The 22,212-nt window shown below is 47.0% G+C and overlaps 1 protein-coding gene across 7 annotated transcripts in view; it reads left to right on the top strand.

Annotated features, from left to right (window-relative positions):
• The window catches only part of PKNOX1 (PBX/knotted 1 homeobox 1), a 59,625-nt gene that overhangs the window by 18,141 nt on the left and 19,272 nt on the right, over window positions 1–22,212 (top strand). For 5 of the 7 annotated variants that reach the window (XM_045774148.2, XM_045774145.2, XM_087861832.1 and 2 more), the window contains 4 exons: window positions 14,048–14,155; window positions 16,877–17,004; window positions 19,177–19,348; window positions 21,309–21,479. In XM_045774148.2, coding sequence (XP_045630104.1) covers window positions 14,105–14,155; window positions 16,877–17,004; window positions 19,177–19,348; window positions 21,309–21,479 — 522 coding nt within the window. In that variant the 5' untranslated portion in view covers window positions 14,048–14,104. Of the gene's footprint in view, window positions 1–11,014; window positions 12,384–14,042; window positions 14,156–14,928; window positions 15,058–16,876; window positions 17,005–19,176; window positions 19,349–21,308; window positions 21,480–22,212 lie in introns of those variants that run through there. The other 2 variants (XM_045774146.2, XM_087861835.1) reach the window with 2 other exon arrangements.

Raw genomic sequence — 22,212 nt, forward strand, 5'->3', positions numbered from 1 at the left:
TTTGTGAGTATAGCCTTAGGATTGGGCAGGATTTCCAGGAAGTTTTATCTGCCCTTCTCTGGAGGGCTGTGATATTGGTTTGTCTCATTATCGATTATGTGAATTTTCACCGTTTGGTTAGGATGTTTTCTGCCAGGTCTCTCCGTTGTAAAGCTACTGTTTTTTCCTTACAAGTAATAGTATCTTGTGGCGAGTACTCAGAGACCCTGTGCATTTCCTATTGGTCAGGCCTGGATGGGCCTCTGCGGTGATTCTTGCCTGAAGCAGCGATGCCTGTGCCCGTTGCCAGTGGAGATTTAATTGCACCTGCCTCTACACATTGGTTGGACTCTACTGTAATTTAGACCTTTCCCTTTCCCCCCCCTTATTTATTCATGTATGTATGTGTATCAATACGGACTCACCGGTTCTTTTTTTTTTTTAAGTTTTTATTTTAATCACCCAGTGCTCATCACAACAAGTGCACTCCTTAATCCCCACCCCCTGGCTCCCCATCCCCTTACCCACCTCCCCTCTAGTGACCATTGGTTTGTTCTCTATAGTTAAGAGTCTGTTTCTTAGTCTGCCTCTCTTTTTCTCTTTGTTTGTTTCTTAAATTCCACATATGAGTGAAATCGTATGGTATTTGTCTTTTTCTGATTGACTTACTTCACTTAGCATAATACCCTCTATCTCCATCCATGTTGTTGCAAATGGCAAGATTTCATTCTTTTTTAAAATGGCTAAGTAATAGTCTATTACACACACACACACACACACACACACCACATCATCTTTATCCATTCATCAGTCAACGGACACTCGGGCTGCTTCCATATCTTGGCTACTATAGATAATGCTGCTATAATTGTAGGGGTGCATGTATCCCTTTGAATTAGAGGGTTTTTTTTAAAAAAATATAATACCCAGTGCTCATTACATCACATACCCTGCTTAATGCCCATCCCCCAGTTACCCCATCTCCCCACCCCTCTCCCCTCCAGCAACCCTCAGTTTGTTTCCTATGATTAAGAGTCTCTTATGGTTTCTTTCCCTCTCTGATTTCTTGTTTTATTTTCCCCTCCCTTCCTCTATGTTCCTCTGTTTTGTTTCTTAAATTCCACATATGAGTGAGATTATATGATAATTGTCTTTCTCTGATTGACTTATTTCACTTAGCATAATACCCTCCAGGTCAGCTGCATCGTTTCTGATGGCTGAGTAATATTCCATTGTACATATCTATACTACGTCTTCTTTATCCATTCATCTGTGGATGGACAGCTGGGCCTTTTCCACAGTTTGGCTGTTATGGACATTGCTGCTATGAACATTGGGGTGCACGTACCCCTTTGAATCATTCCATTTGTATCTTTGGGGTAAATACCTAGTAGTGTAATTGCTGGGTCACAGGGTAGCTCTATTTTTAACTTTTTGAGGAACCTCCATACTGTTTTCCAGAGTGGCTGCACCAGCTTGCGTTCCCACCAGCAGTGCACGAGGGCTCCCCTTTCTCCACATCCTCGCCAACATCTGTTTCCTGACTTGTTAATTTTAGCTATTCTGACTGGTATGAGGTGGGATCTCATTGTGGTTTTGATTTAGACTTCCCTGATGCCGAGTGATGTGTCTGTTGGCCATTTGTCTGTCTTTTTTGGAGAAATGTCGGTTCATGTCTTCTGCCCAATTCTTGACTGGATTATTTGTTTTTTGGGTGTTGAGTTTGATAAGTTCTTTATAGATTTTGGATACTAGCCTTTTATCTGATATGTCATTTGCAGATATCTTCTCCCATTCTGTAATTGTCTTTTGATTTTGTTGAATGTTTCCTTTGCTGCGCAAAAGCTTTTTATCTAGATGAAATCCCAATAGTTCATTTTTGCTTTTGTTTCCCTTGCCTTTGGAGACCTGTCTAACAAGAAGTTGCTGGAGGGGGGGGGGATGGGGGTGGGGTAACCGGGTGATTGACATTGTGGGGGATTTGTGTTGTAATGTGCACTGGGTATTATATAAGACTGACAAATCACAGACCTGTACCCTGGAAACAAATAATACATTATATGTTAATTAATTGAATTTAAATTAAAAATAAGAAGAAGAAGAAGTTGCTGTGGCCTAGGTCAAAGAGGTTGCTGCCTGTGTTCTCTAGGATTTTGATGATTTCCTGTCTCACATTTAGGTCTTTCATCCATTTGGATTTATTTTTGTGTATGGTGTAAGGAAATGGTCCAGTTTCATTCTTCTGCATGTGGCTGTCCAGTTTCCCCATACTTTTTGTTGAAGAGACTGTCTTTTTTCCATTGGATATTCTTTACTGCTTCGTCAAAAACTAGTTGACGATAGAAGTGAGGGTCCGTTTCTGGGTTTTCTATTCTGTTCCATTGACCTATGTGTCTGTTTTGTGCCAGTACCATGCTGTCTTGATGATTACAGCTTTGTAATAGAGTTTGAAGTCCGAAATTGTGATGCCACCAGCATTGGTTTTCTTTTTCAACATTCCTTTGGCTACTTGGGGTCTTTTTGGTTCTATACAAATTTTAGGATTATTTGGTTCCAGCTCTTTGAAAAAATGTTGATGGTACTTTGAGAGGGATGACATTGGGTGTATAAATTGTTCCAGGTAGCATAGATATTTTCACAATATTTCTCCTTCCAATCCATGAGCATGGAACATTTTTCCATCTCCTTATGTCTTCCTCAACTTCTTTCATTCGTGTTTTATAGTTTTCAGAGTACAGTTCCTTCCTTTACCTCTTTGGCTAGGTTTATTCCCAGGTATCTTATAGTTTTTGGTGCAATTATAGATGGGATTGATTCCTTAATTTCTCTTTCTTCTGACTCATTGTTAGTATATAGAAATGCAGCTGATTTCTGTGCATTGATTCTGTATCCTGCCACTTTGCTTAATTCCTCTGAGTTGTTGCAGTTTTGTGGTGGAGTCTTTTGGGTTTTCCACGTAGAGTATCAATCATGTCATCTGCAAAGAGTGAGAGTTTGACTTCTTTGTAGATTCGGGTGTTGAACTGCCCTTGCAGCCCAGCAATAAATCCCACTTGGTTGTGGTGAATAATCCTGTTAATGTACTGTTGGATACTATTGGCTAGAATTTGGTGAGAATTTTAGCATCCATGTTCATATTTGTCTGTAATTCTCCTTTTTGGTCGGGTCTTTGTCTGGTTTTGGGGTCAAGGTAATGCTGGCCTCATAGTATGAGTTTGGAAGTTTTCTTTCCATTTCTATTTTTTGAAAGAGCTTCAGAAGTATAGGTATTCTTCTTTAAATGTTTGGTAGAATTACCCTGGGAAGCCATCTGGCCCTGGACTCGTGTTTGTTGAGAGATTTTTGATTACTGCTTCAATTTCCTTGCTGGATATGGGTCTGTTCAGGTTTTCTATTTCTTCCTCTCCTGTTCTGAATGATGGTTTTGGTAGTTTATGTTTCTAGGAATGCATCCATTTCTTCCAGATTGCCTAATTTGTTGGCATCTAGTTGTTTATAGTATGTTCTTATAATTGTTTGTATTTCTTCAGTGTTGGTTGTGATCTCTCCTCTTTCATTCATGATTTTATTTATTTGGGTCCTTTCTCTTTTCTTTTTGATAAGTCTGGCTAGGGGTTTATTGATCTTATTCTTTCAAGGAACCAGCTTCTACTTAAGCTGTTCTATTCTTTTGGTTTCTATTTCATTGATTTCTGCTCTAATCTTTATTAATTGTCTCCTGCTGGGTTTAGGCTTTATTTGCTGTTCTTTCTCCAGCTCCTTTAGGCGTAACGTTAGGTTGTATACTTGAGACTTTTCTTGTTTCTTGAGAAAGGCTTGTATTGCTATGTATTTCCCTCTTAGGATGGCCCTTGCTGCATCCCAAAGATTTCGAACTGTTGTGTTTTCATTTTCACTTGTTTCCATGAATTTTTAAAAATTGTTCTTTAATTTCCTGGTTGACCCATTCATTCTTTAGTAGGATGCTCTTTAACCTCCATATATTAGTTCAAGTTTTAAAGCATTGTGGTCTGAAAATATGCAAGGAATAATCCCAAACTTTCAGTATCGGTTGAGACCTGATTTGTGACCCAGTATGTGATCTATTCTGGAGAATGTTCCATGTGCACTCGAGAAGAACATGTATTCTGTTGCTTTAGGATGAAATGCTCTGAATGTATCTGTGAAGTCCATCTGGTCCAGTGTGTCATTCAAAGCCCTTGTTTCCTTGTTGATCTTCCGCTTAGATGATCTGTCCTTTGCTGTGAGTGGGGTGCTGAAGTCCCTTTATTATTGTATTATTATCAATGTGTTTCTTTAATTTTGTTATTAATTGGTTTATATAATTGGCTGCTCCTATGTTAGGGGCATGAATATTTACAATTGTTAGATCATCTTGTTGGATAGACCCTTTTATTATAATGTAGTGTCCTTCCTCATCTCTTATTACAGTCTTTGGTTTAGAATCTAGTTTGTCTGATATAAGGATTGCTACCCCAGCTTTGTTTTGATGTCCATTAGCATGATACATGGTTTTCCAACCCCTCACTTTCAATCTGGAGGCATCTTTGCAGACAGCAAATCTATGGGTCTTGGTTTTTTTTCCCAAACTGATACTCTGTGTCCTTTGATTGGGGCATTTAGCCCATTTACATTCAGAGTAATTATTGAAAGATATGAATTTAGTGCCATAGTGTTACCTGTGAAGTCTCTGTTTCTGTATATTGTCTCTGTTCCTTTCTGGTCTTTGTTACTTTTGGGCTGTCTTTGCTCAGAGGATCCCCTTTAATATTTCTTGCAAAGCTAGTTTAGTGATCACAAGTTGTTTTAGTTTCTGTTTGTCCTGGAAGCTCTCTATCTCTCCTTCTATTCTGAATGTCATCCTAGCTGGATAAAGTATTCTTGGCTGCATATTTTTCTCATTTAGCACCCTGAATATATCATGCCAGTCCTTTCTGTCCTGCCAGGTCTCTGTGGACTGATATGCTGTCAGCCTTATGTTTCTAGCCATGTAGGTTAAGGACCTCTTCTCTGGAGCTGCTTTCAGGATTTTCTCTTTATCTCCTGAATTTGCAAGCTTCACTATTACATGTAGAGGTGTTGACCTATTTTTACTGATTTTTGAGGGGAGTGTTTCTTTCTACCTCCTGGACTTGAATGCCTGTTTCCTTCCCTAGATTAGGGAAGTTCTCAGCTATAATTTGTTCAAATAATCCTTCTGCCCTACTCTCTCTTTTCTCTTCATCTGGGACCCCAGTTATTCTAATATTGTTTCACTTTGTGGAATCGCTGATCTTTCGAATCCTTTCCTCATGATCCAATAGTTCTTTATCTCTCTTTTTCTCAGCTTCCTTATTCCCCATCGTTTGGTCTTCTATATCACTGACTCTTCTGCCTCATTTACCCTAGCAGAGCCTCCATTTTTGCTTGCATCTCAGTAATAGCCTTTTTTATTTCGAACTGATTAGATTTTAGTTCTTTTATTCTTCAGTAAGGGATTCTCTGTGTCTTCATGCTTTTTTCAAGCCCAGCTAGTATCTTTATAATCGTTACTCTGAATTCTAGCTCCAACATTTTACCAATATCCATATTGACTAAATCCTTGGCAGCGAGTACTGCCTCTTGTTCTCTCTTTTGAGGTGAGTTCTTCCATCTTGTCATTGTGTCCAGAAAAGAATAGGTGAAAGAGAGAGAGAAAATGCAGAAATAGCAACTACGACACCAGGAAAATATATGCTAAACAAATCAGAAGAGAACAGAAACCCATAAAAAAAAAAAAAGGAATCAAACAAGAAGTTGATCAGAACAATAAACGAGATCCCAAAATAGGAAAGAAAAACATATATACAAAAATAAAATTGAATACAATGAAAGGAAGCCAGAAATGAAAAATAAATATGAAATGTAAATGTAAAAATGAAAATTAAAAAGACTTAAAAAAAAGAATTGATAATATAAAAAAATATTAGGTAATAAATTATAAAACTGGAAGACTAAAGAGTCATAAGAGAAAACCACGGATGCTATACACTGTTTCCCCAGGAGCTGGAGTTTTGCAGTTCTGTGTGATCGGTAAACTCAGTCTTAGCCTGAAGTTCCTGCTGATCTTCTGGGAGAGGGGCCTGTTGTGCTGATTCTCAGGTGTCTTTGCCCCGGCAGAGTTGTACCCTGCTCACAGGGGGCCTGGCTCAGTGTAAGTGGCTCCAGAACCATGTGGGGGATGAGAATGGCGGTGCCCCAATCTCCAGCTCTGGAGCTGAAATTCGCATCCCCCCCCCATTACAGGAGCCCCCATAGGAAAGCAGGCGGTCGTTCCTGACCGCCTGTATTTAACCAGCACGCAACCCCGTTCGGTCTCCAAACTTTGCAGACTCCTGTGGCGCACACCCATGCCGCTCCTCCTGGGGCAGAGAGGGGAGGTCTCACCGCGGTTCTGCTGCTTGCTGGGCCCCTGCTCGGAATGCTGTCACCCAACCCTGCAGCGGTTCTCGGTGTATGGGAACACCGAGCAGGAAGCTGGTGCCTGGGCTTGCTGATTGTGGTTGACTTCCTGCTCTGATGCCTGGGAACTCTGCCACCCTTGGGCACCCCCGTTCTTTTTGTGACCCTGGGGACCCTGAGACCATGCTGTCCTACCTGGGATTCCGCTCCACTTGGCCCCGTGAGTGCCTTTCAGGCAGACTTCTCAAAGTTCTGATTTTGCGTTCTGCTGCTTATTACACTTTCCGATAGCCGGCTTACAGAGGCCCCCTCCCCCTGTAGTTTGTCTTCCGATATATCGCCTCGGATTCATGTCTCTGCACCTCCTGCCTTGCAAGAAGTGGTCGCTTTTCTATTTGTAGAGTTGCAGCAATTCTTTTCTCAGATATCCGGTTGATTTTGCAGGTGTTCAGAATGATTTGATAACTATCTAGCGGAATTCCAGGGACCAGTTGAAATTAGGGTCCCCTATGCGTCCTCCCTCTTAACTCCTCTTGAATTAGGGTTTTTGTATTTTTAGGGTAAATATCCAGTGGTGCGTTTGCTGGATCGTAGGGGTAGTTCTATTTTTAACTTTTTGAGGACCCTCCATACCATTTTCCAGAGTGGCTGCACCAGTTTGCATTCCCACCAGCAGTGCACGAGGCTTCCTTTTTCTCCGCATCCTCACTGACACCTGTTGTTCCTGTGTTGTTGATTTTAGCCATTCTGACTGGTGTGAGGGGGTCTCTCCTTGTGGTTTGGATCTGCATTTCCCTCATGATGAGTGTGTCTTTTGGCATCTGGATGTCTTCCCATTTTTTAATTGGATTGTTTGGTTTTTGGGTGTTGAGTTTTATAAGTTTTTTAAATGTTTTAGATAATAACCCTTTTTCAGCTACGCCATTTGCAAATATCTTCTCCTATTCCGTAGGTTGCCTTTTGGTTTTGTTGATTGTTTCTTTTCCTGTGAAGAAGCTTTTTATTTTGATGAAGTCCCAATAGTTTATTTTTGCTTTTGTTTTCCTTGCCTCAGGAGACATATCTAGAAACATGTTGTTATGGCAGATGTCACAGAAATTACTGCCTGTGCTCTTTTCTAGGGTTTTTATGGTTTCAGGTCTCACATTTAGGTCTTTAACCCATTTTGAATTTATTTTTGTGTATGACGTAGAAAAGCGGTCCAGTTTCATTCTTTTGCATATAGCTGTCCAGCTTTCCCAGTGCCATTTGGTGAAGAGGCTGTCTTTTTTCCATGGGATGTTTTTTCCTGCTTGTTTGAAGATTAATTGACCATAGATAGAGTTGAGGGTTCATTTCTGGGTTTTCTGTTCTGCTCCATTGATCTATGTATCTGTTTTTGTGCCAGTGCCATACTGTCTTGATGATTATAACCTTGTAACAGAGCTTGAAGTCTGGAATTGTGATGCCTCCAGCTTTGGTTTTCTTTTTCAAGATTACTTTGGCAATTTGGGGTCTTTTGTGGTTCCATACAAATTTTAGGCTGGTTTGTTCTAGTTCTGTGAAAAATGCTGTTGGTATTTGATAGGGATTGCATTAAACGTGTAGATGTCTTTGGGTAGTACGGACTTTTTTTTTTTTTAAGATTTTATTTATTTGATATGGAGAGCACACAAGCAGGGGGAGCAGCAGGCAGAGACAGAGGGAGAAGCAGACTCCCCGCTGAGCAGGGAGCCTGAAACAGGGCTGGATCCCAGGACCCCGGGATCATGACCTGAACTGAAGGCAGACGCTTCACCGGCTGAGTCCCCCAGGCTGCCGCAGGCAGCATAGACATTTTAACAATATTTGTTCTTCCGATCCATGAGCATGGAATGCCTTTCCATGTCTTTGTGTCATCTTCAGTTTCTTTCATCAGTGTCGTATAGTTTTCAGAGTGTAGGTCTTTCGCCTCTTTGATTAGGTTTGTTCCTAGATGTCTCACTGGACTCAACGGATTCTTGTTTTACTCCCGATCACGATCCTACTTCGTTGATCGCATTGTCCCACTTCTGGCCCGTGAGAGTTTCTGCAAGCTGGTTTGTCTGTCCTTTTGACATATCCCCCATCAGTTTTTGAGCACAGGTTCCAGGTTCATCTTGTACTTTTCCTGCTCCAGCCCTGGAATCAAATCGGCCACTTCTCCAAGGAGCCCTGATTCTTTGTATTGGGGAATGATATTTATTGACCAAGATCTGGTTACCGAGTGCTCCTTGCTGCTGGGTGTCCCTGCTTCTCAACCCTCTCAGTGGACAGGGCTGGGAAGTGTGTGCACGTGCTTCCCACGTGTATGTGTGTGTAGGTGAGGTATGCCTCTATTTCCATATGTCTGTGTGTGTTCAACACATGAGTTCACACCAGCAGCTCCATGTCTGCTCCAGGAGAGCAGGGCTCATTCGAGCCCTTCCCTGTTGTATGTGTTGCTCCCTTCTCTGCGCTGACAGCCCTGTGTTTATTCACTATATATTTATGTGTCTTCTCAAACTCGAACATCTTTCCCAATCTTAAAAATCTGCATTTTTGTCCTTTAACTAAACAAACAAAAAACCCAAGGAAGTATACTTTTTAAATCTGAGTCACTGGATTGTTGCGGGAAGCTCTTGGTAGGTGTTCTTGCCAAGAGTGTCTGGCCCGTGGGGTGCGTTTGTGACTTTGTGCCTAAATGAAGTGAAGCCTCTTCCTGTCACGTTGACGAAGAATGGTTTCAGAGTTGAACGCAGGGCGCTGCTGATGCGTGTGGGGAGTGATACGGGTGCGCGCGGTGCTGCCTCGTCTCCTACGGGCTTTGCTTTGTAGTTGAACATCACATCTATTCTAGAAGAGTGAGTTAGTGCAGGAGACTCGGGGCCTCTGGATCGGTGCCACTTCCCATGCCCAAGTCCCTGTGGGCACTGCAGCAAGGGCCACATGGCCACCTGCGCACGTGGCAGAGTTTACCCAGGAGAGGACCCTCCAGACAGAGCTCATGCCGGGCCCTGCTCATTCTCTTCAGTTGCTGCTGTTTGGAGTTAGCATACCTGCATGAAAGCCAGTGTAAGTTCTGAGATCAATAAATGAGTAGATGCAGAGTTCTTCTGACATGGGTATTTCTGGACTGGCATGACGTTGATCTAGAAATGTCCACCGTAGAGTCCGATTCGGCATTGGGCCGTATTCTGGAAGATGGACATCAGTGGAGTTAACAGAGGCAGCTCATGGCTTGGCTCGCACTGCCAGCTTGGCCAGGGGAGGGATGTGTCTTTTTTTAGTTTAGTTATTCTTTTTTTTTTTTTTTAAGATTTTATTTATTTATTTATTTGACACAGAGAGAGACAGCCAGCAACAGAGGGAACACAAGCAGGGGGAGTGGGAGACGGAGAAGCAGGCTTCCCAATGAGCAGGGAACCCGATGTGGGGCTTGATCCCAGGACCCTGGGATCACGCCCTGAGCCGAAGGCAGACACTTAATGATTGAGCCACCCAGGCGCCCCAGTTTAGCTATTCTTTTATACAGTATTTTCTTTTCCGCTTTGAATAATCTCAGACTTTCGGGTTGCTGATGGTGGGAAACCTCCATTTCCACTGTGCAGCTCTGAGAAAATGAGCATCTGGTCACGCAGAGCCAGGTCCTGTGTTGGCTCCATCACTTTCTGGGCGAGTCTCGGGGTCTGGCTGGCCTGCTCTGGAAGGTGTCGCCCGCACCTCCCTACTGCATTTGTGTGGGGTTAAATAAAACACGTGGAGGCAGCCCCCAGCACAGATGCACGTACCCGAGGTCTCCACAGCCGGGAAAGTGAAGCTGTGTAATCTGGGAGTTACTTTGCACTCTGCCTGTTGTGCAGACGTTCACTGAGAGAGGGTGGCTTTTCCCTGGACTGACGGAGGATACGGGGACTGGGGACTTGGACTCTCCCACAAAGCCTCTGCTCTTCTAGTTCAGCCGTCACTAGCGTGTGAGCCGGTGGCTGCCCTGCTCCCCGCAGGCTGGGGTTGACGCAGACATAGCCTGGCCTCGGGAGTTTTCATGCCAGCAGCCACGAAAGTGACAATGGTAGAGCTTAGGAAAGGCCGAAAGCGCAGCCAGTTGATGTGGGCGCCGGGACAGGCAGAGCTGGGGTGAGCTGGGCATCCAGACCACGCTGTCGATGGTGAACTCTGTACGTCGTGATCAGAGATGGAGCTGGTCGTCGGGGCTACAGCAGGACAGGGTCCTTGGCCCTTAAGGAATGTGCAGTGTGGAGAGAAACCACGAGGTACCGCAGCCCTGAGCACGGGCTGGACGTGAGGCCCCGGGGGAGAGCCACATGCCAGGTGCGGGCGAGCCACTGGGAGGACCCTGGGGAAGGCCATGTGGATGATGAGGCGTATTCGTGAGCTGGCCAGGCCCAGAGAAGGCCAGAGTGTTCCAGCAGCACTGCCAGGCTGGAGGAGTGCTGGGCGGGGGGAGGAAATAGCGTGGTGCCCTCTGACTGTTGGCACAGATCCCAGTAGGAGAGGGCTGGCCAGGGTGCTGCCATCCACAGACCTGACCTGCAGAGGGGTTCTCACCAGATTTGCATTTCTGAAAGGTGGTCAGTGGAGGGGAGGAGGGTAAGACGGAAGGTTTACATGAGCCCCTGCTGTGATCGAGGTTGGGGGGAGTGCTGGGTGGAGTCCCTGCGCTGGGAGAGAGGGGAAGGCAAGATGCTAGGAGGAGGGCCAGGTTTTGGTCAAGGTCAAGACCATTGGGAGGTGCTCAGTGACAGGTTGGCCACTGTCTCAGGATTGGGGGTGCCCTGGGCAGACAGGGCAACTCGAGTAATGACTCCACATGAGTTTACTTCCCATCCTTGGGCTGGCCACGTCCTGCCTTTCTGTCCTGACCACTCCGGTCGGGCCCTCCGCTCCCCAGCACACGGACACACCCCTGTGGGTCCCCATGGCCATGGTCAGCTGTGGTGACGTGGCTAACACCCCTCCTCCATCCCCCTCCTCCGCTGGCTTCAGCAGCACCATGTGGTTCTGTTCTTGTCCTGCGGCTGCCGCTCCCCGTTCTGCACTGGGCCTCCCAGATTTCCCGACCTCCTGACTCTTACATGGCCCACCTCCAATCTCTGGGGTGGCCTCCCCCAGGCTGGAGGCTCTACATACCGTCTCAGTGTCCTGGGGCCGCCAGAACAAAGTCCCACGAACTGGATGGATGAAAACAACAGAAACGAGTTTTCTTGGAACTGTGGCAGCCAGAACCTGAAATCAGCCTGGAGTCTGGAGGCTCTAGGGGAAGGTCCTTCCTGCCTTTCAGCTCCTGGTGGCCCCAGGTGCTCCTGGCTTGTGGCAACATCACCCCAGCCTTGGCTTCTCTCTGCACATGGTGTTTCCCTCTGTATGCCTCAGATCTTTCTCTCCTCACTCTTAAACCCACTCACTGGATTTACGGCCTCCCCTCAATCCAGGATGATCTCGTCTTAAGACCCTTCACATGATTACCTGTGTGAAGACCCTCTTTCTAGAGAAGGTCCGGTTTGCGAGGACGAGGGGCCGGGATTTGGCAGTCTCCTGGAGGACGCCGACAGCCCCACCTCGCACAGCCGTGCCCCGACGGTCGCCGAGTTTGCATTTCTGGCACAGTCTCATTTGTTCGGACGCCGACAGCCCCTCCTCGCACGGCCGTGCCCCGACGGTCGCCGAGTTTGCATTTCTGGCACAGTCTCATTTGTTCGGACGCCGACAGCCCCTCCTCTCACGGCCGTGCCCCGATGGTCGCCGAGTCTGCATTTCTGGCACAGTCTCATTTGTTTGGGCGCCGACAGCCCCTCCTCGCACGGCCGTGCCCCAACGGTCGCCGGGTTTGCATTTCTGGCACAGTCTCATTTGTTCGGGATTTGTATGAGAAGTATCTCAAACCTAAGATGCCCCCGCTCTTGCTTTGTCCTCCCAGGCCACAGAAGCTACTCCTGTCCCATCTGCTCCGTGTCGGGACATGCGGCTCTGCTCTGCCAGTTGCTCAGGTGGGGGCCCCGCACGGCCCCCTGCCTGTCTGTGGCCGCACACCTGTCCTCCTTGTGCCCCTGTCACGTCCCTCCCATGCTTCTGCTCAGACCCTCCCGTGGTTCCCTGTCCCCCCAAGACAGGAGGGGGCCGTGGTCCGTGAGAGTCTGTGGGACCTGGTCCTGTGCCTGCTCCTTCCTTACCTTCTCCTCCCCCTCCCCGCTCGGCCCAGCCACACCAGCTGTCCGTCTGCAACACCAACTGTCTGTCTGCCACACCAGCTGTGGCTCCTGGTCCTCCTGCCCCCAAGTGTCTCCTGCAGGCACTTTCAGCGACCCTCCCCCGGTCTTCTGTGTCCCTGCCTGCTTGTCCTCATCTCATCACCTCCTGACACTTACGTGTGTGCAAGGTGACCGGCTTGTGCCTGCCACCTCCCCGACACCCTGTGTGCGGGGTGACTGGTTTGTAGCTGTCTGTGCCAGAGCCCATGCTCCCCCGGGGCACAGGATGGCACTTGAGTCATGAGCATTTGCTGAAGGAAGGAGGGTAACCTCGTTTGCCCCTTGGCTTTTCACGAGGTCGAGTTAGCTCCCACCTCGTGCTGGCCTCCTGGGCAGGTGGGAGGCCCTTGACTCTCGGGACAGCCTCGCCAGCTCTGCCTCTGGCCAGCTCTGTGGTCCTGGCCCTGTTACTCAGGGCCCTCAGGGCAGAGTGGCCCCCAGGAGAACCTGCCCCAGGGAGGGTGTGAGCGCCCAGTGGGTTAAGATGCTGAAGCCCTTAGGAGCTGGGCTGGCTTTTGCAGCCGCCGCTGCTGGTAGTGGGCTGGGCACTCGGGACAGGCTTCTCACTCCTTCCCTGGCTCGCCAGTCTTGGACTGGATTTCTCCCATTGAACACAGTCTCCCAAAGCATCACTTCCCTGGTGACCGTCAGCGGTCAAGCCCATGACAAACAAGTGGAATAACTGCCCTTGACCTTGTGACCTTCTCAGTACAGCCCGGACTGTCACACCAGGACATGACTGGTTCCTGTGCCACATTGCAGGTGTTCATTGGGGGGATCGGCATAGTCCCCGCTCAAATTAGTTTTACTTTGAAGCTTTGCCTTGTCATCAAGTAAATGAGCATTATTTCCATCTTCTCCTACATGCAGATGTTAGGAGAGTGCCCTTTGTCGTTCCTGTCTTCGTTCCAGTCTCCCTGACTGGCCTCACAGTTGCCAGGGCCTCTGTGTCAGGGCCCCTTCCCAGAAGGGCGGCCTCATTGCACAGCTGGGGGAGCCACTCGATCACGCTCTGTCCCCGCAGCCCGCGCTCAGTCTGTGCATGGGCTGCCTGACGCTCCCCTCTGTGTGGCCTGGCTCCCCTGGAGAGCAGAACCTCGCCCACTCACTGTCGCAGCCCCGGGCGCAGGACGGTGTCCTGCACGTGTAGACAGTTACTAGAGGGAATGCATCCAGATGGGTAAAAACTGTGAGAACAAGTCCCGGCCCCGGGCACGTTAAATTCGGGACCACTGAGTGAGCGGGGTCAGGCAGAGGGGGTTGGCTTCTAACATATTAGGGTGGTTCTTTCCTCTCCGTGTGAAAGTACACATTGTTAAAAAAGTATATGGATGCTGTGGAATAAGGGGGCCAAAAATGGTCTGCAATTATTAACTGATGCTTTTCTGCTTTTGTCTCCCCAGACACCATTTGGTTTTGACTCAAGATGATGTGATGTTTTGCTCTAAAACTCGTTGGCCATGATGGCTACACAGACATTAAGCATAGACAGCTATCAAGACGGGCAACAAGTGAGCGCCTGAGCTTTACTCCGCATTCCAAACACAGCCCCTGCGTCGGGCCCTAAAGCACGGCCTCCGCTTTGTGTATTTATAATTTCGTTTCCGTGAGGCTGCAGGTTCAATTTTAAGTATAGGATGCCTTGTTTATGTGCTGGTGCTCGGAAAGGTTAGCTACAGAATTATTCAAACCGTTTCTTCCAGTGATACCAAGTTGCCAGTAATTGTGACTCTCCTAAGTCATAGTTTATTTGGGAATTTACCTTTTTAATGTCCATGTTAATGAGTATTGTGGCTTTTAAAGGAAAGCTGGGTATTGGTGAAAGCTGGGTGGCTGGTTGCTGGCCTGAGCGGGAGCCATGGCGTTTCCGTCCCCGGGCGTGAGCGGCGGAGGGGCCTGTCCCGATGGTCTGGGTGGCATCGTTGCTGTGCTGCCCGCTCCTGTTGCATGGCTGTGCCTGGACAGCCTCTTGCCTGCCCTCCCACTGTCCTTGGACTTCGTTTTCCTTGCAGCTGCAGTGAAGGTCTGGGTGTTTCGGGTTCTGTGCCGTGAAGGAACTGGGGAGGCGGGGAGTGGGAGAAGCTCAGCTGAAGGCCTGGGCAGCCTCTCTTGGGACACCTGAGGTCTTGGGATGCTCTGTGTGTTCAGAAGGGGGCTAGTCCCCCTCTGACTCTGGAGCCCTGGAGCTCATTTCATTCAAGACCTTCCAGTCTTTGCTTCCTGCTTCCTGTAGTCAGGAGGTAGTAGAAGGAAGCCTAGAGGCCTCTTTTCTCTCTACTTAAAGGGCTTAGTGAGCTGGATCACTACAAGGCCAGGTGGACTCGAATGAGGTCACAGCCCTGCATCAGTGAGGTTCCAGGTGGCGCCTGGGACCTGAGGCTCCCGCCCTCTTCTGTTGTGTCTTTCCTTGGCGGTCAGTACTGTGCATTCCTGGTTTTGTTCCTGTTGCTCAGACTTTGTTTTTGTTGGCTTGTTCTTGTTGTTGTTGGCTCTTTAGAAATGTTTGCATGGCTCAGCTTCTTCCGGGGATTGAGGTGTGGGGTGCTCTCTGCACCTGAAGTCCTTTGGTATTTCCAAGTGATTTCGTTTCTGAAATGCAGAGCTAGTGTGGTCCCCCTCTCTGCCTGCTGAGCCCTGCCTTGAGGACCTTGCATTGCCCTTGTCCTCACCTCTGCACCCCGCTTCTGGGCACCCCTGCCCTGTGGCCCTGGCTCTTCCCTTGGCTCTTGCCTCAAGCAGCAGCTCGGCCAGGGCCTCTGGGCCTGCAGGCCTCTGCTTCCATCGCTTCCTGTGAAGACTCCCTGGCCTGCTTCCTGCTCCCTCCCGGCTTGCCACCTGCCTCCTGTCCTTCCTCCCTCCACTGGTCCTTGTTCTCCTCTGTCGCACTGATGCCCTGCTGGCCGGTCGTGTCAGGAGTCTCCTCCTCGGCAGCTCTGTGCCCATGTCCCACGCAGTGCCAGGCACAGGGAGGGAAGGAGCCTCACTTTTAACAGCTAAGCACTTCCCCTTGACGTGGAAAACTCTTGGTGAACGTTATTTTGAACACTTACTATCCTACAGAATAGATATGTCGAGTTGACTTGGCCGTTCCTCTAGGGTTGGACATTTAGGTTTCTCTTTTTTCCACAATCATTTGAAAAAAAAAATCAACCAAACCTGAAATAAATATTTTGAAGCTTTTTTATAATATTGTCAGATTTCCCTCCAGAAAGGCTATGTTTGATTAGGCTTTTGTTAGTTGCTTTGGTGTTTTGTTTTTTTAAGAGAGAGAGAGAGAAGCCATCTCCTGGGCCCATGGCCCCAGCTAAACTCAGCGGCACAGAGGGGTCCCTGCCCGTCTGGACCATCGAGAGGCCTCCACTGCAGCATGGCCCCCGTGGCCTGCGACCACCCCTGGCTGTCAGGGTGGGGTTCGTGGCAGGACACAGGTTCTCCCCTTCCCCAAGGGCCCCCACCGGGCTGCTTCCTTGAGGGATGGAGTCCTGGCAGCAAGGGGTGGGGCAGGGGGGTCCTGGTCCCGAAGAAGCTGAGGGAGCTGGTGATCTGCTCACGGATAATTACAAGGTTCCTACAGCAAGTTGGGATTTCTTTCTGTAAGCTGAATTCTTTATGTTGAAAGATTTAAATACTTTTCACTTAGGTTACAAACCAAATAGCTGGTTTAAAGCAATTTAACTGATAATATCTTTAAGTCTTATGTTTAATACTATTTCCTTAAACACAGCCGGTCTTTGCCTTCTGAACACAGTGACTTTTTTCTCAAAATTTGTATAGCTTATGTATTCCTGAAATTTAAGAGATTGGGAAGAATTTAGAATATAGGGTCTGAGTTGTCTTTTTGACAAGATTAGAGTTTGAGCTAGAGTGTGTACTTCTCTTACCATAGCGTTACTAGTGAGAGGGTCGAGAGCGGGAAGACAGTGGTACGATGATGGGCCGCTTCCCTTCCGCGCTGTGCAGTAGTATGTTTTTGAAAATCATGAGCATTTCACAGATACCGGTCCTCATAGTTTTCAAGATGATTTGGAAATTTGACCTTTGTTTTAGCCATTTTCAAAATGTATTAAATTCAAAGGAGTTTTGTTAGTAGTATTTTTTATGTATTACTGCCAGTTATCCAATTGTCTAGCAATTTACCATTCCTGTTGCATTTCTGTTTCTGTTTGAGATAGAGTACTTAGTGGCAGTTTATTTTGTGTTTAGTAACCAGAATTCTCCTCCTCCTTTCACAGATGCAAGTAGTAACAGAGTTAAAAACGGAGCAAGATCCCAACTGCTCTGAACCTGATGTGGAAGGAGTGAGCCCCCCACCCGTGGGGTCCCAGACGCCAATGGATGCAGACAAGCAGGCCATTTATAGGTAGCGATGACCTGTGATGCACGTGGGTTTTAGCAGGAATAGCAGGAATAGAGAACCTTGTTAAATGGAATGCTAGAGCTATTAGCTAGGCAGTGTAGCAAGGTTTGATGTGATGACCATGGGGGTGAGAAGTTTGTCAAATTAAGATGTTATTCCTAATACCGTAAAAAAAAAAAGTTTTGGAATATAAATGTACATTTTAATCAACCTTGCAAAAAGAAATCTTCAGGCCCAGGTCGTTTGACTGGAGAATCCAATAAAGAAAGCGGGAGTGCTTCTCAACACATCACTCTGATATAGAGCCAGACAAAGTACAAAAAAGAAAAGTACACACCAGTGTGCCCCATGAACTTAAACATGAAAATCATTCATAAAATAGTAAATCCAGCAACATATAAAAAGAATAACATACACTGACCAAGTGGAGTTTATCCTGAGAACTCAAACTGATTCGTTAGTCAAGAGATCGATCAGTGAGACCCACAACATGATCATACCAAGTGACACAGAAAAGCATTTGCCAAAAATCCACAGCTAATTATGGTTAAAAGCTGTCAGCAAAGTGGTAATGGAGAGAAACTCCTCACCTGATGAAGGGCAACATCAAAAAATCTATGGTTCTCATTGTATTTCATGGCCAAAGGCTGTTTTCCTCTAAGACTGGACATAAGGCAGAGATGTCCACTCTGACTTCTCTTGTTCAGCACTGTAACGGAAATCCTAGCCAGTGCAGTAAGGCAAGAAAAAGAAAGGCGAACCAGATTAGAAAGGAAGAAATAAATCTGGCTTTGCGCACAAATGGCAAAACCCCAGAGACTCTGCCAGAAAACTTCTGGAACTGGGTAAGTGGGTTTAATAAGGTTACAGATACAAGGGCAACACACAGAAACCAGTTCCATTTCTATATGAGTAATATACAATTGGAAGGTGAAAATTAAAAAAGACAATACCACTTGCAAGAGCTCCAAAAAATTTAGGTATAAATCTAACAAAACGCAGAAACTTTATGCTGAGAAACTATAAAATGCTGATGCAAGCAATCAAGGAAAACCTAAATAAATGGTGACACATACCATGTTCATGGATTGGAAGACTCAGCTTAGTAAAGATGTCCTTTCTCCTAAAACTGACCTGTAGATTTAGCGTAATTCCAATTAAAGCCTTAGCAGGATATTTTTGTATATACAGACATGTTAATTCTGAATTTTGTATGGAAGGCAAAATAACTAGACCGGCTGAAACAGTGTTGAAAAAGAATAGAGGTGGATTTTGAGACCTACTGTGGTGTTGCAGTAATAAGGGTGTGGTGATGGCGGTCAAGGGGTAGCATCAGAATCACTGTTGGAGGGTCCGGGAGTAACGTGCAAAACATGATTTGTTTGATCTTTGACAAAGGTGCAAGCAATTCAGTGGAGTACAGGTCGACCTTCCAACGGATGGTGTTGGAAGAAGTAGACGTTCATACGCTGAAAGAAGATCCTTGACCTAATCTCACTTTTATACTGAAGTTTACCCAAGGGGCACCTGAGTGGCTCAGTTGGTTAAGCGTCTGCCGTCAGCTCAGGTCATGATCCCAGGGTCCTGGGATCGAGTCCCACATCCAACTCCCTGCTCAGCGGGGAGTCTGCTTCTCCCTCCCGCTTGTGCTCTCTCTCAAATAAATAAATAAAATCTTAAAAAAAAAAAAGGTTTACTCAAAATGGAGTATAGATCTAAACGTAAATTTTAAAACTATAAAACTGGTCTGTCCAAACCACGGAATATTATTCAGCCACAAAAAGGGACAAAGTAGTGATACATGTTACAACATTGACGAGCTTGGAAAACACCGTGCTAAGTGAAAGGAGCTAGATGCCAAAGGGCACGTATTGTATGATTCCATTTAGATGCCTAGAACTCTGGCAGGAAGTGAGTGGTGGTAGCCTGGGGCTGGGGGTTGGGGGAGGATGGGCAGTGACTGCTGATGGCTGCAGGGTTTCCTTGGGGGACCATGAAAATGCTGTAAGCTTGACCTGTGAACAGAGTAGACACCATTGCATTGTACAGTTTAAGCTGGTCAGCTGTAGTGTGTGAACTGTGTCTCAAAGCTGTTATATAAACGAATGCATACATACGTACTAAAATATTCTCGTGCAAATGTAGGACATACATTTTAAAAATTTTTCCCCCCAGGCATCCACTATTTCCATTATTAGCTTTGTTGTTTGAAAAATGTGAACAATCTACACAGGGCTCAGAAGGCACAACTTCGGCCAGTTTTGATGTAGATATTGAAAATTTTGTAAGGAAGCAAGAGAAGGAAGGAAAACCCTTCTTTTGTGAAGATCCAGAAACTGACAATTTGGTAAGTAAAAGAAATGTTTTATTTTTTATTTTTTCCAAATTTAATATCTGTTCAATAAATTTAAAATTTCTAATTAGAACTTCAGAATGTGGTTCTGCTAAAGGGGAGAATCCTATAGTTTATGAAATAACTTCCTGTGTGTGTGACCTGAATGTCCCCATGTCTTCCAGCTTTTGGTAGTGACCTTTACTGTAGGGATCAGAGGAGCTCCTCTGCGCCTGCATCACAAAGGGACTGGGGACTCAGTTCTCTCCTAAGTATTTGGGAAGTTCATTGGGATCGGTGTGCTTATGTGCTGTGCTTCACAGGCAGCATGCCTGTGCCCCACTCCAGTTCTGGGCTTTTCCCTGATCACGGACACACGCCCTTATGCTCTGTCTGGAGGCCGGCAGTAAGTTGGGATGGGTGACAAGGCTATATGCAGGCTTGAGGTGGCCTGTGCACACAGAGCAGGACAGGCTTATCAGAGGGCTCCCATACTCCTCACTGCTTCCTGTGGCCTTTTCGCCTCGTGGGGGTGCCCTTCTCCCAGGTCCGGCGCCCCAAGGTGCAGCGTTCTCTGTGCTTGCTAAAAGAAATGCGGACTTTGTCTGAGTTAACGGCACTGCTGCACCCCTCGGTGCTGGTGGAGCACTGTTAGCCCGTGTCAGGGGGCACGCTCCTTCCCTGGGCTTCTTTTTTTTTTTTTTTTTTAAGATTTTATTTATTTATTCGACAGAGACAGAGACAGCCAGCGAGAGAGGGAACACAAGCAGGGGGAGTGGGAGAGGAAGAAGCAGGCTCATAGCGGAGGAGCCTGATGTGGGGCTCGATCCCAGAACGCCGGGATCACGCCCTGAGCCGAAGGCAGACGCTTAACCGCTGTACCACCCAGGCGCCCCTTCCCTGGGCTTCTTTAGAGCCTGCTAACCTCCCACCCAAAACCTTAGGGCCCTTATCAGCAGAAAAACGTCTTTAGAAACTTTTTTCCTGACTAAACATCCCAGATCTTTGTTGGTTTTTAGTTTCTCATTATACATTCAACCCTTAGTGCCTAACGGATTTTACTAGGGCACTGTCTGACCTGGAGTCAGCTTTCTCATCTTTGAACCAGGACCAACAGTGCCCACCCTTTTGGGATGAGAATCAGAAGCTCTCTCTGCCTCTGAATCTCTGTCACACAGCCACCAGTGTGTGGCCGTGGGTACAGCCAGAGGGGACCCAGGCTGTCCTGACTGGTGTGCGAGCATAGGGCCTGGCAGAGCATGGTGCGTGGCCACTCCCTTTGTGCCTGCTCAGCTGGTTCGTTCCACAAGTACGGATGAATTACTGCCACCACGGTCACGGGAAGGAGCTGAGCTTTGGGGTTGTGGGTTCGCAGGCAAATGGTCCTTATTATTACAGACCGTTGTCTACTGCTGTGGGGCAGGTTACTCTGAAACTTAGTGACTGAATAAAGTCACTGTAAAACTTTTAGAAAAATCCTAAAAGGGCTAATCCAGTGCTAGGCAAAGAGTTGTTAGGCTTGACACCAAAAGCACAATCCATAAAGGGCAGAGTTGGTAAGTTGAGTTTTATCAAAATGAAGAGCCCCCTATGAGGTGGGTATGGATTCCTCCCCATTTAGAGAGGAAGAAAGGAGCAGAAGGAGGGTAAGTACCTTGCTTTGTGTAGCGGGTTGGTGGTGGGGCTGGGTTGAGGCTGGGCTGTCTCCTGACGCTGTGACTCACTGAGGGCAGCGCTGGGGACCGTCTGTGTCCCCACACACCAGATGCAGCTGAAATGCCAGAGGTCCACAGCGCTGCAATGACTTGTCGTTTGCGCGGTTTCTGATGTCATCCCCCTTCCGTCACTGGCAGTGCAGATGGTCACGGCTCTGCGGCGTTCAGGCTAATAACAGAGTAGTTATGTGCTGAGGATTACAATTTCCCATGATGCTGCTATTTTCTTGTCTGAAGATCTTCATTTTCTCTGCTTCTAGATGGTAAAAGCAATCCAGGTTTTGCGTATTCATCTTCTTGAGCTGGAAAAGGTTAATGAACTGTGCAAAGATTTCTGCAGTCGTTACATTGCTTGTCTAAAAACGAAAATGAACAGTGAGACTCTTCTGAGCGGAGAACCTGGAAGCCCGTATTCCCCTGTCCAGTCCCAGGTATCTGTGTTGGGTCCTGCTCTGCTTCTCGGTGACGGTAACGTCTGCAGGGGAGCCGGGTACTGACTCCTGAGACCAACGGCCCTGTCAGAGTGCCTGGGCTGTCTTACGGCCGTCCTTGAGCTAGAAGGACAGTCCCTCTGGGCTTCATGCCGTGAGTGGGGTGAGGCCTCGATCTGTGTACCGGACCCTGGATCCCAGCTTTCTGGAGGATGGAGTACCATTCCTTGCTTTCCTTTTTCTTTAAAATATGGTTTTTATTATTTCTTAAAATTGTGGTAAAATACACATATCATAAAATGTGCCATCTTAACCATTTTTAAGTGTACGGTTTGGTGGCATGAAGTATATTCACACTGTCGTGCAACCATCATCACCATCCATCTCTGGAACGTTCCATCTTCTCAGACTGAAACGCTATCCCCATGAAATACTGACTCCCCGTGCTTCCCTCCCCAGCCTCTGGCTCCCATCATTCCACTTTCTAGGAATTTGATCAGTCTAGGTACCTCATGTGAGGGGTTCAATACCGTGTCTGTCTTGTGTTTGGCTTAGTTGAAGGAGCATAATGTCCCCAAGGTTCATCCGTGTTGAAGCACTTGTACTGGAGCCATTCTGACGGTATGTGGTGACATGCCACTGTGGCCATAGTTGGCACTGCCCTGACGGCTGACGGTGTTGACCATCTTTTCATGAGCTTATTTGCCGTCTGTACCTCCTCTTTGGTAGAATG

This window comes from Ursus americanus, chromosome 4 (genome assembly GCF_024610735.1).
Source record: "Ursus americanus isolate L20-20 chromosome 4, mUrsAme1.1.p, whole genome shotgun sequence".
In the NCBI taxonomy this organism is placed as follows: Eukaryota; Metazoa; Chordata; class Mammalia; order Carnivora; family Ursidae; genus Ursus; species Ursus americanus.